The 16,492-nt window shown below is 37.3% G+C and overlaps 1 protein-coding gene across 1 annotated transcript in view; it reads right to left on the reverse strand.

Moving 5' to 3' along the window:
- LOC136974325 (PC-esterase domain-containing protein 1A-like) overlaps window positions 1-16,492 on the reverse strand; it is an 83,947-nt gene that overhangs the window by 7,127 nt on the left and 60,328 nt on the right. The window contains exon 5 of the mRNA XM_067269181.1: window positions 14,643-14,856. Coding sequence (XP_067125282.1) covers window positions 14,643-14,856 — 214 coding nt within the window. The remainder of the gene's footprint in view (window positions 1-14,642; window positions 14,857-16,492) is intronic.

The raw sequence follows: 16,492 nt of genomic DNA on the forward strand, positions 1-16,492 counted from the left end.
AATCACTCACTCTATGACTCCAATGCAAGGAACTTAAAGTTTATTTCAGTCCTTCCAATCACTACTCTGTCCCTTCGCTATAACAGACACTAAAACAAAAGAAACAACACACACAAAAAACCAATCTCGCGACTCTACCGTCTACACGTCTACTCTCTCTTCTTTCTTCCGAAAACGTGGCCCATCCTTACTTTACCCTGCGACCCACCCAAGGATCACGCAATAGAACACGTGATCTTTGGACCACATATCTCCCCTTCTCCCATTAACTTTTACAACAGGAAGCTTTTACGCTATGAGTGCCTCTCCCTTCTTTACACTGTGAACCACCCAAGGGGTTGGTTACGAGTCGGTTAGGTAACAGAACACGTGGTCTTCAGACCACATATCTCCCCTCCTCCCATTAACCTTTACAACAACAACAAACGGAATATTTTTTTTTTTTTTTCTTACACTATAAGTAATGTTGGGCTCACCGATATGCTACATTTTGTATCTTTACAAAGTTTAATATCTAATTGTAGTTTCCACGACTCAATGCACGGAAGTCAATTTGACGCCTTCTCAAGTTGTACCCGTCACTCAAACTATCTTCAGTTTGAGGTATTCTCTCACCTTGATCTTTATAATTCTCATCATTTTCTGGTAGAACAGTTTCCCTTTGTCTATATGCCCTACGTTCGATTTGTTCCTCCTCTTCGTTATCTCGTATCTCGTCAGCTCTGACTGGTAATTTTCGTGGCGTACGTCCTTTCTTTTTTCTAAGATTAGCCAATTTGCTCTCGGGACCAACATACCTCTTGAGCCGGTCAATGTGGACTGTTTGGTCATCCCCATCCTTACATCCCCTTATTCTTACGTTCACTTCGTTTATCCTATCAACTATGCGGAAAGGCCCCAAATACTTTGCAGAGAATTTTCGTTTTGTAGGATCATGAAGAGGTCGTGCTAGCCAAACTAATTCTCCTACTTCAAATTTTCGGAGAGAGCGGTGTCTATTCCAATATTTCCGACTCATTCTTTTGCTCTCGTCACTCAGAGCGCGCGCTATTTTATGCGCAGTCTCGAGTCTCTCCACGAGATCTGAGCGGTAACTTTCTATGTTCTGGTTCCACTCGACTCTGTCTATCTTGTCACCATTAGGGAAACGGGGGTCAAAACCGTAAATTAAAAAATTGGGCGTCTCACCTGTGGCTGAATTTACAGCGTTTCTATACGCGAACATGGCTGCTGGGAGGTGGGTATCCCAATTACGATTATCCCCATCTGATATGCGGGCGATAATTTCAACAATTGTTTTATTAAACCGTTCGATGAGGCCATTAGACGTGGGACGGTATGCAGTCGTCACTCTTCGTTTGACCTCTAACATTCGGCACACTTCCTCCATCGTACTAGATGTCAAATTCGGTCCTCGATCCGATATTAGTACGGTCGGGCACCCGAATCGACAGACGAAATTGCAAAAGAATGCCTCGGCGATTGTGTTTGCATCTTGGGAGGGGATGGCCACGGCTTCAGCATATCTTGAGAATAAATCAATGAATACGAGTATATAGCGGTTTGATCGTTCCGTTACTGGGAGTGGTCCTATAAGATCAACAGAGACTTCGACCATGGGGCGCGACGCTGTTTTGAAATCCTGGACGGGGGCTTTTCCTTTGTGACGATTATAACGCTGGCACACCTTGCACACTCTAACGAATTCCTCTATCCTTTTCCACATCTTCGGAAAGTAGAAATGGCGTTTAACTGCAGCAAACGTTTTGGCGATTCCCATGTGACCGGCAAGGGGGTGACAATGATGTGTCGAAATAATTTGATTGACTGCACTTTCACCAACACATCTTCTAATCATTCGACAGTCATCATCTACTTGGTTAATCGTCACAAGTTCACTGTCGATAATATCGAAATTTTCTATAGGCATATCCACCGTGTCGTTTGGTCTCTCTATCCCAAGAATTTTTCGTTTAATTGGACCGAAAATTTTATCGGTGTCCTGAGACTTTATTATGAGTTTGTCAATCTCTTCCATGGGTCTAGACTGATCCGATGTCACATTATTTGTAATCACATCACTGTGAACTCTTGAGAGAAAATCCGCAACCACGTTCTCTTTTCCTTTTACATGAGCCAAAGTTAGATCATATTCGCTCAATTCCATGGCCCATCGCATTAGGCGTCGGTTGTGATTCTGCATATGTTGTAGAAATACTAGTGGTTTATGATCGGAATAAACAATCACCGGGCGTCCAAGTACAAGATATCTAAAATGACGTAATGCTAGGACGATGGCCAGGCATTCCTTTTCCACAGTCGAGTACATCCTCTCGTTCCCTTGCAGCTTCTTACTATAAAATCCTATTGGGCTGACATGTTCCTTCTCCCCCACCCTCTGGTTCAACACTGCCCCTATGCATCCCTCGCTGGCATCGGTACTCAAAAGGAATTCGCTCCCAAAATCAGGATGCCCCAACGTTTGGGTGTTAAGTAACATTTCTTTAATTCTCTTAAAACTCTTTTCACATTTATAATTCCAATCGAATTTCGCTCCCTTTTTAGTTAAGTCGGTTAAGGGCTGTACTATATGGGCGAGATTTTGAATAAATGGTCGGTAATAATTGACCATTCCGAGGAATGCTCTAACGTCCTTTGTGCGAGATGGCGCCGGTACGTCCGTTATCGCTTTGACGTTCTCAGGATCAGGTTTGATTCCCTTTCCGTTTATGATGTGGCCTAAGTATCTTATCTCAGGAACACAAAATTTACACTTCTCTGGATTTAATTTTAGTTCTGCCTTATCTATGGCCTCCATAACTTTATGGATGAGTGATATATGTTCGCCTAAGTCGCTAGAGAATAGGACAACGTCGTCTTGGAATACAAAGCACGAATGTCCTATGAAACGAGCCAAGACGCAATTCATCACACTCTGGAAGTAACGACCACTGTTTTTTCCGCCCTGGGGCATGCGACACAGTTGATATTTCCCCCAGGGCGTGGAGAAAGCAAAAACCTCCCTTTTCTCCTTCTTGATGGGGATCTGAAAGTACCCCGAGCTCAAATCAAGGACTGAAAACACCTTACTTCCTCTGAATTGTGTCAGAATATCATCAACCCTCATCATAGGGAAGTCCTGACTAATGGTTACGTCATTTATCCGTCGTAAGTCCAACGTAAATCTAATGTCCCCATCGTCTTTGTTTACGATGTGTATGGGAGAGTTCCAAGGAGAATTACTCTCTTCTATGATTCCAGCCTCCAGGTAGGAGTTTATTTTCTCTTTCAACTTGGGAAGCATGATGTGGGGTATCCTATATTGCCGAGTGTTTATCGGTCTAGACTCAGATAGCTCGATATCATGGCAAAATTTTGATGTTCCTGTTAGGTTTTCAAGCTTTGAGGAGAAGCAAGAAGAGAAGGTATGTATCAAGTTAAGCATTTTACTTTGGTGGGGAGGAGGGATATGATCCACTTTTATTCCCTTTGGAACTGTACTTGTGGCATGACTCATCACTGTGAGCGTACACTCGTTACTTTTGTCTTCCTGTGTCCATGTGCTGATTTTATATAACAATTTGCATATCACTTCGCACTTTCGCAGGAAGTCGATTCCAAGAATGGCGTCATAATCAACAAACGTATTTGCTTTGACGCTCCCAAACTTCTGTTTTATGATCTTGCCACCACATGAGAGTTTCATACACATTACGGGTTCACAAGTTACAGACGGTCCACTTATTCCCTTCACCGATAGGGTTTCGTTGACTATCTCGCAATTATCTCCGTCTAATAGCATCTTTACTGTGTCAAGATTCATTAACGACCTTTCCGACCCTGTATCGATGAGAAATCGGACCTTCGTCGTCCCAATTGCTCCTCCGCATACCGGTAAACCATTAGTGTTTTGTCTTATGTTCAGAGCCAGCTTACAAACATGGCTGAGCCTGCAATCCTGGCCACTATTGCAAGCCCTTGTTAGTTTAACTGTTGTTTTGTTTTTGTCAGGCAGTTACGTGCAATATGTCCCGGATAACCACAAGCGTAACACACATAGTCTGCTGCTTCTCGGATCTGGTCTTTTCTGTTAATGGTTGTCATTCGACTCATGTTCTCCGAAAGTTCTTCCACCTGTCTTACAAGCTTCTCTACGGTTTCTCTCAAATTGCCTCCCTTGTGTTCACCTGCTCCCTTATTGTTGGTGATATCCTCCTCAGTTTTTGTGGTGGTTTCTGCCATATTAACGTAACACGTGTTCTCTTTACGAAAAAACCTTTGCTCGATCTCATTAGCCTTCTCTGCCAGTCCGACTGCTTTATCAAACGATACGGGTTGATGGTTCAGTACTTCACGACGTAAACGAATATCTAAGCCCCTAATAAATTGATCCAAAAGTAATTGTCCTTTGTTAGGTTCAAGATGTGGATTAGCCTCGATCACTTGGTCAACCGCTTCGCATAAGCGAACACGGAACTCCCATAGATCTCTTCTTTCCGTTGTCTAATACCTGTATATTGTCTTAAAGCCTCTCCGCCGTCCTTCACACACTGTTGAAATTTTCTAATGATTCTTTCCCTTATTTTATCATAGTCTTCTCCATACATAGCCCGGGCCTCATTAAGAAAAGTTAGAGGTTTCCCTTTTAACCTAGCACTGGCTATTGTAAGGTAATCCGACTTTCTCCATGCGGCTAGCTTAGCAACGTTTTCAAATTGTAAGAAAAATTCTCTAATCGAAATCATGTCTGATGGTGTCCCTGTGAATGTGGGGACCATTCCGAGGTATCCGGCAATTAACGGTGGACACATCGCCGACTGTTCTGCTGAACTAACCTGGGTTTCGGATTCCATTTTCATTGATCGTGTTTTCACAACCTGAACTACTATAACTTGGTGTGAAAATGGAGTCTTGAGAGCATATCCTGTCGCGGACGCCAATTATGTGGGGAAGTACTCGATCTTTAGAGTATTCCCCGTGCAGGAACAAAATGAAAAGAAACTTCAATGAAATAAATCACTCACTCTATGACTCCAATGCAAGGAACTTAAAGTTTATTTCAGTCCTTCCAATCACTACTCTGTCCCTTCGCTATAACAGACACTAAAACAAAAGAAACAACACACACAAAAAAAACAATCTCGCGACTCTACCGTCTACACGTCTACTCTCTCTTCTTTCTTCCGAAAAAGTCCTTCTTCTTCCCTTGAGCATGCGCGATCTCCTTCCCCCTCTCTGTTTTTCTTCCGAAAACGCGGCCCATCCTTTCTTTACCCTGCGGCCCACCCAAGGATCACGCAATAGAACACGTGATCTTTGGACCACATATCTCCCCTTCTCCCATTAACTTTTACAACAGGAAGCTTTTACGCTATGAGTGCCTCTCCCTTCTTTACACTGTGAACCACCCAAGGGGTTGGTTACGAGTCGGTTAGGTAACAGAACACGTGGTCTTCAGACCACAAAGTAAATAAACTTTTAAAAAATTTTTCTAAAAAATAATGTAAATTGCTATTACACTAAATAAACTAATGTAAATTACTATTGCTATATACTAATTATTAAATTGGTAAGATTAAGAGTTGGATACAGTTTAAAACAAATTTTTGAATATAATTAATAAACAGAAGTAAATAATTAGGTTTAAAAACTTTTCTTCAAAACAGTTGAAATTAAAAGCTCTTAAAAGCATTATAAAATTGTACAAATTACACTGTGTGAGATCAACATAAATTGACAAAAATACAATACAGAGTATGAACAGATGGGGTGGGGGAAGTTTGGATGGAATTTCAAGTGGACTCAATCTGTCAAAAAGTGATTGCCATATCTCACTTATAGTTAGACCATCAACTTAAATGATGGTCTTAATATAACTTAAACAATGTTTAAGTATGTCTATTTTGGTTGATTACAGACATAACTATAGTTATGTATGTAATCAACCAAATAAATTATGTATGTAATCAACTAGAATATGGCTAATTAGAAAACACTAATATATACATGAAATTTTTATCACTTCCACATATTTCTTCAGTACAGTCAATTCCACTTAATTGGGACACACTGGGACTAATCCATTTTAGCCCAATTAAATGGCTGCCCCAATTAAACAAACTAATAATAAATTCTATAATAAAATATGTAATATGTAGGTAAAAAATAATAATTAGGTACCTATTTTAATGCTTTATTAAACCAAAATACAGAAAATATTTGTACTATAAATTTGCCAGACTCATGACAATAGATAACTGATTGGCAGCATTATGCCAATCAGTTATCTATTGTGTTGCCAAATAGTAGAGACATACACAAGGTTGACCATTTGATCCGTTCCTGATCGAATAATTTTTCCTTTTTTTCTTTTTAGTTAGAACATACTAACGTCTGAAGTGGAACATGCCATCCGAAGAGCAAAGCCAGGCAAGGCCTGTGGACCTGACCAGATTCATGTGGAACTGCTGAAGCAACTAGACTACAACATCCAGCAACTAACGAAATGGTTCAATCAAATCTACAACAACAACGTTATACCATCCAACTGGCTTCAATCAATCTTTGTGGCCCTACCAAAGAAGACTGCCAGCCGAAAATGTGAAAACTATAGGCTGATCAGTCTGATGAGCCAGGTACTAAAAGTCTTCCTCAAGGTGATTCAGCAAAGAATACAATGCAAATGCGAAGATGCACTAAGAAACACACAGTTTGGCTTCTGCAGGGGACTAGGCACCAGAGAGGCAATTTTCTGCTTACAAATATTGCTACAGAAGTGCTATGAACACCAAAAAGAAGTATACATATGTTTTATTGACTATGAGAAAGCCTTCGACTCAGTAGACCACGACCTCCTAATTGACCAACTGAGAAAACTTGGGCTCGAGAACAACAATATCAACTTTATTGCAACTCTCTACTAGAATCAAACAGCCCGGCTCCGCTATGACAACGACCTGACAGACCAAATATCAATACAAAAAGGCGTCCGGCAAGGCTGCCCATTATCTCCCATTCTTTTCAACATCTATTCGGAAATGATTTTTGACCAAACACTGGCCGACAAGAACATCGGCATAAAAGTTAATGGACAATACATCAATAACTTAATATATGCCAATGACACATCACTAATAGCGGATTCCGAACAAGATTTACAGACCATCTTGAATGAAGTGGACACAGAAAGCCAAGCATGGGGGCTATGAATCAACAAAAATAAAACAAAGGTGATGAAGGTCAGCAGGACTCCAAGCGAAATCACGATCAAATTAAAAAACGAAAAGTTGGAGCAAGTACACCGCTTCAAGTATCTCGGAGTACTCATTGATGACCAGCTGAACCACGAGGCCGAAATCAAGAGCAGAATCGAACAAGCCGGGCACGCATTCACCAAATGGAAAACACTCCTTACCAACAGAAGCTTGAACATCATGCTCAAATTATGCACATTGAAATGCTACATCTGGCCAATCATGCTCTATGGTGTAGAAACATGGACTCTAACATCAGCCACTACAAAAAAGCTACAGGCCTTCGAAATGTGGCTCTACCGAAGAATGCTGAAAATCCCGTGGACGGCCAAAATAACCCATGCACAGGTCCTGCAGAACATGCACACGGACCGGGACCTGATCAGAACCATCAGCAGGAAATGCAAATAGCTAGGCCACATCACTAGGAACCACCAAAAATACCATTTACTGCCACTCATCCTGGAGGGCAGGAGTGAAGGCAAGAAATGTCCAGGCAGACCGAAAATGGCCTGGCTAGACAACATCAACACCTGGCTTCATATGACAACAGAACAAATTCTACACACTGTGCAAGACAGAGAACTATATCAATATGAAGTCGCAAATGCCATTCTGCAGCATTAAAGAAGAAGAAAAAGTTAGAACATGTTCTAACTAAAAAGGGAGAAAGAAAAGGGTTTGTCCAAGTCATTTTATGGTCTTCCTTTGAGCAGTTTCCTTTACTTGGAGATGGGCCACTTCAGCGGGAGTGTCCATAGAATCTGTCAGCTCTGAATGCTGGTCTCAACAATTGGATGGCTGCTGACCAAATCTAGACATAATTATGCACACAATACCTTCTAAGGAAAGTCTAGCTGTCTTCCAACTCAGTCAAGAGACCTCGAAAAATTGTCCAGGAAGTTTTTGTCCCTTCGCTTTTAAGGGGATCGTCTGGTCCAATCTGGAGTAGGGTCAGTAGCTCGCATTCAGATCCGCCTCAGACAAAAGCCCTATGTGATACATCCTGCTATGCTGACCCCTCCAGAAAAACTGAACTGCCCGAGCAAAAGACAAAATCACTTTGTCTTTGCCAACCATTATGCCTATACGACATTAGTGTACGTAGTGCCTACATATTTTCAGAAGATTACTAATATATCGAAAACTGCTAAATTTTTTTTCTGCTACTGTCCCAATTAAGTGATTAAATTATGTATTAATTTATTAGTTTGGTTTCCGTTCTTTGAGATTTGGCCCAATAAAGCAGCTGCCCAGATTAACCAGCAGCCCAATTAAGTGGAATCAACTGTATTACAATAAAATTTATACCTAGAAATAATGTCATGTGGTTTTAGATCTTATAACAAATGAATTTTGTAAAGACACATCAAAAGTTGTTTTTTGAGAATACATCAAACAAGTCATCATCAGACAACACACTGTTCCTGATGATGGTCTTAAATATGTTTAAAACATTTGTTTTTAGGAAGTTTTGCTAGAATTAAGAAGGTTTTTTCGTTTTTATTTGTTTTTATAACTACTCTCCAGTTTAAAATTGTATCACAGCATCTTAGTACAGTCAACCCCCTTTAAACTGCAATCATTAGTTTTCAGGCCAGATGGAAAGGTAAGGATGGTGGTTTATCAAAAACAGCATGCAAATAGGAATGTCAGAATAACTTTTCCTTCATTTTATATTACATGAATTGTTTTTTCTTATTAAAAATCTGCCCATAAATATTCTGGCACTCCACAAGCGAGTAACACTCAGGCACCTGACATTAATTAATAAAGGCACAACACTGGTTCTTTGCCAGCCACACAGCCAGGGCCGGATTTACCAATCCAGGGGCCCTGGGCACAAATTCGGTGGGGGTCCCCCCTTTAAGAGTAGGCAAATTTGATGATTTAGAAAATTTACACAAAATACTGTACTTTCAATTAGATTTGGACTAGGAAGTTGTAAATTTCATTTAAAAATAAGGTTATTGTAAACATACATATATTTTATTGTGAAAAACTAATTATTTTAATTTAACTGAAAAATACCTATGTGAAATTTTTTCCCAGGTTTGGTTTTCTCTGCCTGTTGCCCTCATGATTAGGCCACACTAGGCTGTCACGGTAATAGAAAAAAAATTATGTTTAAACATAATTTTTTTTTTATTTTGTGGGGGCCCTGGGCACAGGCCCCAAATGCCCTTATGTAAATCCGGCCCTGCACACAGCCACACACTCTGGTCAGCACTGCCCAGCCACACCAAAGAGAAAGCACAATTTTTCCCTCTCTAGGCAGGAAGATCTCTCTCTGCATTCCCAAGTCTATAGTTACACAACACACCTGACACGTGTGACAGAGCTGTGGACTGTACATCAATACTATGTAACATAAACACACATGTTACAATTTTGTTGAATTGAATATCAAACTTAACAAGTTTGATCTATATTATTTCCTCGAGTCATGGAGATAAATGCATCCAATCAGTTGACATGCATCAGATAATCCTTATTAGATGCACTTACTTCCAGAAAATGCTGAATTTTCTCTAAACAAGCCTGAGCTTCTTTCACAGTTAGTAAAGGATTTTCTATGCCATCATTGTTGCAATCATTTTCATTTTCTTCCTGTAGTTGACTATCTTCTTTTCACACAAAGTTAACTATTTCTTCTGATGTTAATTTCATAAAATTATCCTCATTATGGTAAATTTCAATCAATGCAAGTTGGATTGTAGAAGTGATGTTTCAAAGATAGCTGATATCATACCTAACATTTGAACACTGTTATAATCCTTGTTGATTTGTGCCTTCTCACTGAATAGGCCAGTGTGCAGCCAGAAATTTTTTTATTGTTCTGGATGTCACTTCATCTCCTGATTTTTTAATTAGCCACAGTGCAGATTTCAGAAACATCTCAATAGAAATTCATCATTGATACATGTGATAAATTTCCTTACCTGGTGATGTCTGTAGTTAGATTTAAAAGTTTTTATTATGCCAGCATCAAGTAGTTGCAGAATTTCCATGCAATTTGCTGGAAAGAATTGTATTTCCACATTGCTTAGATTGACTGTCTTATGACAGGGTGCATTATCAATTAATAGCAGGACATTATGATTTTCTCTCTTCATATCCATACTAAAATCTTCAACAAATTCTTGGAAAAGTAGGGCTGTCATCCATCCCTTTTTGTTGTGGCAATAAATAGAAGGATCAAAATTTTTAAAACAATGAGGCTTTGCAAATCCTCCAATAACAGTTGCAATTCTCTTATCACTATCATCTGAATTACAACAAAAGGTAATTGTGTTTCTATGTTTATTCTTTTTGCAGGCTTCATATTCACAGGTGTACTAACAATTGTTTTGTATGGTTGTAATCAGTAAAATAAAGTGATATATACATATTTCATATCATACCACTCTATTATTGTCAACAGGCTAGTTCTTCCCTTTTCTACATTCAAATCAACTTCAAGCAAAGCAAATCAAATTGTTTCACCATGTTCCTTTCGCTGTGATAAGTCACAATGCTGTTTTAAACCAATGCACTTACTAGATGCATTATTATAATTTATTGCAGATGATTTCCACTTTTTACTAGATGGCCACGACAATCAAAGGAAATCAGCCTAATGTTCTGGGGAACCTGGGATTGAATTTGGGTGAGTAATCTCAGAAATTTTTCATCAATAGTCTATACTGGATACATCAGGTCATATCCATCACTACCCAGCTGTCTTATTGTGGATTCGACTAGGCCCACAATAAGACAGCTGAGTAGTTAGGGATATGACTCGACATATCAGTACAGACTATTCATGGAAAATTTCTGGATTATAGAGGACACTGCATTTCTACAAAATGGCTACTTTATTGGGTCACTTGTAGCTAGTTAACATAAAATTAATCATATAATACTGTTCAAAATAATGATATACGTCACTCGTAGCTGTTTATTGAAAAATTTTATAGAAGGAGAACAATTATTGCTAGCAGGATGCACCATTTTATGTGGTATTATCAACATCTTACCCATTGCTATAATTAAAATTGCTTATATTCATTTGCTGCCCAAATATTTCTGCTTGCTTTCTTTTCATTTGTGACTGTGCCATTCTTTGCATTTACTTGCATGATCCATATCACTAATGCATTTTCAACTTTGTCATTTTCCATTTTTTTAGTGGGCTCTATTTTCTGCATTTATCCACTTGCTTTCTGGTTTAAAATAGACCCATACCTCGCTATACGGCCACTCTTTATACGGCATTTTGCTATAACGGCCCTCTTCAATTAAGGCACGTTTTTGATTTACGGCCTAAAATGTTTCGCTATAACGGCAAAAAAAACTTTTTTCGATGTCGATATATCTACATGTTGCCAATCTTGCGCAAGCGCAATCTCGATGCACACTCTTTTCTATTTCCTCTTGTTTACAAGCGTTATTCAGTGTGTGCTCATGAAGTGGCTGGTTTAGACTTGTCTGTGAGTGTTTTATGTACATATTTATTACTGATTGTTACACGTTGACTGGAAAAATTGGAAACAATTAGGGACATTTTTGGTACGTAAATACATATGTATGTACGTACAAATTAAAAATTTTTAATATGTATTTTTTTATTAAACTTATTTTATAATTTCATTATTTTTTAGACAAAATGCCACTGAAACGATTATCGACTTCGGAGACTGATAAAAAGAGATGCCGAAAATCAGTCATGCTAGGAACTAAACTAGAAGTATTATGTCGTATAGCTGGAGAGAAAATTGTTAAAATTTGCAAGGCAATGGGACTTGCGAAATCTACCATTCAAACTATTCGCGATAAAAAAGGAGACATTAAAACATATTTGCAATCTGCTGCACCTTTAAATGTCTCGAGATTAACATGCCAAAGAAACTGGATTATGGAAAAAATGGAAAAACTATTGATTATATAAATTGAGGACAATAACAAATGGAGAATGCCAATGAGTCAAATAACTATCCAGGAAAAAGCTTTAAGTATTTTCGAAAATTTGAAGAATGGAGATACCGATGAATCTGCTGAAGATGTCACATTCCAAGCAAGCCGAGGATGGTTTGAAAAATTTAAAAATAGATTTAATTTGCATAATTTGAAAATGAAAGGTGAAGCAGCTAGCGTCTGATGAGGCCGCATCTAAGGAATATCCCAACATTTTAAAGGGAATTATTGAAAGAGGTGGTTATAAACCTGAACAAGTGTTTAACGTAGACGAAACAGGGCTTTATTGGAAGCGAATGCCTGATCGCACGTTGCCTGAAGGTTTTGCTAATTTTTGGATAATGCACCAGGGCATCCTACTAATTTATCCGAACTATCTGAAGATGTCATGATTGAGTACCTTCTGAAAAATACAACAGCTCTGATCCAACCAATGGATCAGGGTGCAATAGCCACTTTTAAGGCATATTACCTACGCCGAACTTTCCAACAACTTATAAGGGAAACCGATGGTAAACCTTCAATTAAAACATTTTGGAAAAACTATAACATCAAGGATGCTGTTGACAGCATCAGTGAATCATGGAAGGAATTAAAATTAACAACAATGAACCATGTTTGGAAAAAAATATGGCCAAAATGTGTAAAAAGTACTGATGCAGAAGTTAATTTCCTTCCTGAAATTAGGCAAAACATTTTGGATCTAGGCATGATCTCGGCTTTGAACGAATGTGATGTGCTTGATTTACTTGAAGCTGATAGGGAACCCCTTTCATATGAGGAACTCATTCAGTTGCAAGCAGAACCGGCATTTGATGAAGAGACAGAGCCTGTTGTATCCAAACAGCTAACATCAAAAAATTTGTCGAAAGCTTTTTCCTATTTCGAACAAGGAATAAACATCCTCCTTGAAAACGATCCTGACATCAAACATAGCACTAAAGTTTCTCGAGGAATTAACTCAGCCATTAGCTGTTATAAATCACTGAAGAACGAAATAGACAAGAAGGCAAGACAAACAACGTTAAACAATTTTTTTAAGCCAGGCCCATCCTTACCAGCGAAAAATGATGACAACAGTGATCTGCAGGTTACCATTTCTTCATCGTCTTCAGATTAAAGCCATTTTTAAAAAAAATTATGTATGTATACATACACATATTTTATGTAACATGAAGTGTGTTTCATTTTTGTTTATAGATTATTGTTGGTTTTTGGAGTCTGTTATTATTTTATGTACAAAAGTATGTACTTGTTATGTATGTATTTTTGATTTAAATGAAATAAAAAGATAAAATGCATTTTAAATGATAAACCATGTTACATATTTAACAAATTTGGAACCGATCCCATTGAATTTGTATGAATTTGTATTAGAATAATTGATTCCTTATATGGCTTTTCGCTTTGCGGCCAAGTTTCGTGGAACATATCTAGGCCGTAAAGCGAGGTATGGGTGTATCGCCTAAAGTCCATCTATTTACATTTTTCTTCCAGACAAAAGTGATTGGTGTTAGACTAGATATTGCTTGTCGGAGAGATTAGTAAAAACTAGTTAGACTCGTGTAACTGGTTATGTAACAAAGAAACAAAGATTACACTGTCTTGACTCACAGAAAGTCAGCACTGGAAAGGGGAGTGCAAAACTAGGTCACCGTCCCCAAGGGGTCAACAGCGCCACCAACCTTTCATTACGTAACGGAAGAACGTTTATAAAACATCACAACACAATGCGTTGTACGTAACGATGTCGTATAACATTCGACAATAATTTTGATCGTTGATTCCAACAATTGGCAATATATTTTTGAGAACTGGATAGATAGGTATCATTATAGGTATAGATTTCTTGCTTTTTGCTAACTGTAAGGATAGTTTTATTCTCCATTGCATAAAAAATAAATAATCACAGTGTACAGTTCATGTACTGTACAGCAAGAATTCAGAACTCAAAAATATCTAAACAGTTTCAGACTTGACTGACAGAATGTGTTCAGCTCTAACTGTTATTTGGGGCCTTGTGTAGATCCTAACCATTATAACAGTTTCTCCTAACTGTCAATTGGGCAAGAAAAAACATTACCCAAAACTTCTTGTCGCTTGCATTTAAAAAAAAAAAAAAAATTGCTGGGACTGCCCATTCTGGCAATATTTTACCTTAATTTTTGCAACAATAAAAAACTGTGGGAATTTATCTAAAATAGTGACAATAAAATAGTGTACAGAAAATGACAACTTTATTTTAATCATAATTGGTGGATGGCAAAAAGTGGGGTGGCAGTTTATACCATTGATTTACTATGGAACAAATCATTTTTTCAGACTTTTGGCAGAACATCTGGGCTGACTGTATATTATTTTCTAAATTATTACAGAAAATATATTATTTTCTAAGACTAAATAAAGTTTAAAACAGCATTAAAAAAATGATACCTCTTGCGTATACTGATTGGCTTTCAACACATGAAAACACATAGAATTTTTAATTAGTTCACTTGGTAATTGAAGTAAACCATTTTCATTTTTATGCTGCTGAGGAAATGTTGTGATCCAAATAAGCAAACAGTCTTCTGGAAGATTTTCTTGGCACAGTTTCATCAATTTATTTAAACTGATTTTGTAATTTCTTACTTCTAATTCAAACCATCTATAAAGAAAAAAATATAATCTTTACTAATAAGTTACAATTATATAAATATCTAATCAAAAAGTTATAAAATATGTTTCAAAATGATTTGAATGATAATGACACATTCTATCAGGAATATATTACCAGCAATAGAATAGCCAGTGAAATACATTGAAACACATCCTCAAAGTTTATTTCTAAACTAGCAGTATCATTTGAGTAGGTCAGTGTTGAGTGTGCAATGTCAATTTCATACACAATTTCACAGAACTGTATTTGAAAGTGGTATAATCAATTTCAGCAAACAGACTGTCTTTGTAAAGGTAAATCACCTAGCAGACCTTCAACTTCTGAGACCAATGTGGAGAACATTAAGGAATTTTCAGCATAGCCCTTGAAAGTCTACAGCAAGAGCAAGCTGGGAGTTTTCAATTTTCAAATGTATGGTGTGTATTGTGTAAACATACACAATACTCAATAAGGATGCATTTTACATCCTTATTAAGTCTAGTTGCTGCAGCCCCTAACACTAGCAGATTATTGCAGAGTAACAAAGGAAGCTCACATTGAGCATCTGTGACAGCCAGCTTCATGTTACCCACTGACAATTAAACTTGGTTAATTCCATACGTGAAATTATTCTAATCATTTTGAAACACTGTATAAATCATTAAACAAATCAACTTTCAACTTATTTATATATGTACCAGTCAGGGCTGCGGAGATGGTAAAAAAACACTTGACTTCGACTCCGGCAAAATTAAATACCAAGTCATTATATGGAGGCAGAAATGCTCATAGGGAGATACTCTACTCTGAACGGAGCCCAGGCATTTACCCAAATACTTTTATAGTTAGTATTTTTAATATTTATTTGTATAAAAAAACTAATGTTTAACAAATATTTAATAAGAGGAGAAAGGGGGCAATAAAATTCTACGTTTACATATCTTTATTCTACAGCATTTGCACTTCAATTTCACCCTTGCAGACAAGTTAGTCCAACTAAAATGTGTGTGATCTAGTTACTTCAGCCCCTTGTTCAGAAAAAAATATATATATATACTTTGATCAATTAGTCTGGCTCATTCAGAAAAGAATATAGATATATTCAGAAAAGAATATAAATATATACTTATTTAGAACAAGGATAATAAAAAAATGATTCAAAAATATTCAAGTTCAATTGGGTCAAAATAATTTAACTACTAAACATAAATACTACAAAGAAAACTACATATTTAATAAATTAAATTGCTGCATTTTGTATTTAAATAAATTAATTACAACAAAATACAAAACATTTTTAAAAAATTAATAAGAAAATTTATTTCATATTTTCATTTAAAAAAAAAAAAAACTAAATTACATTTATAATTTTGAATTTTATAAAATGGTTCTAAGAAACAAAACAGCTTCAATTAAATCCTCCTTCATAGATGCCCTTAAATCAGCTTTAATTATTTTCAAAGCTGAAAATAATCTTTCTACACTGATTTGTGTTGGGGGCATTGCTGTGACAGATCTAGCTGCATCGTGAATAATTTCTGGATATACTGAAACAGCTTCTTCCACATTCAATTTTGATAAACAGTCATCAAATGGGCTATTTCAATTAGCCCATTTAAAAAGTTTTGTTCAAATTTTATTTTTT

This window comes from Centruroides vittatus, unplaced genomic scaffold (genome assembly GCF_030686945.1).
Source record: "Centruroides vittatus isolate TY-2023 unplaced genomic scaffold, ASM3068694v2 contig_347, whole genome shotgun sequence".
Taxonomy (NCBI): domain Eukaryota; kingdom Metazoa; phylum Arthropoda; class Arachnida; order Scorpiones; family Buthidae; genus Centruroides; species Centruroides vittatus.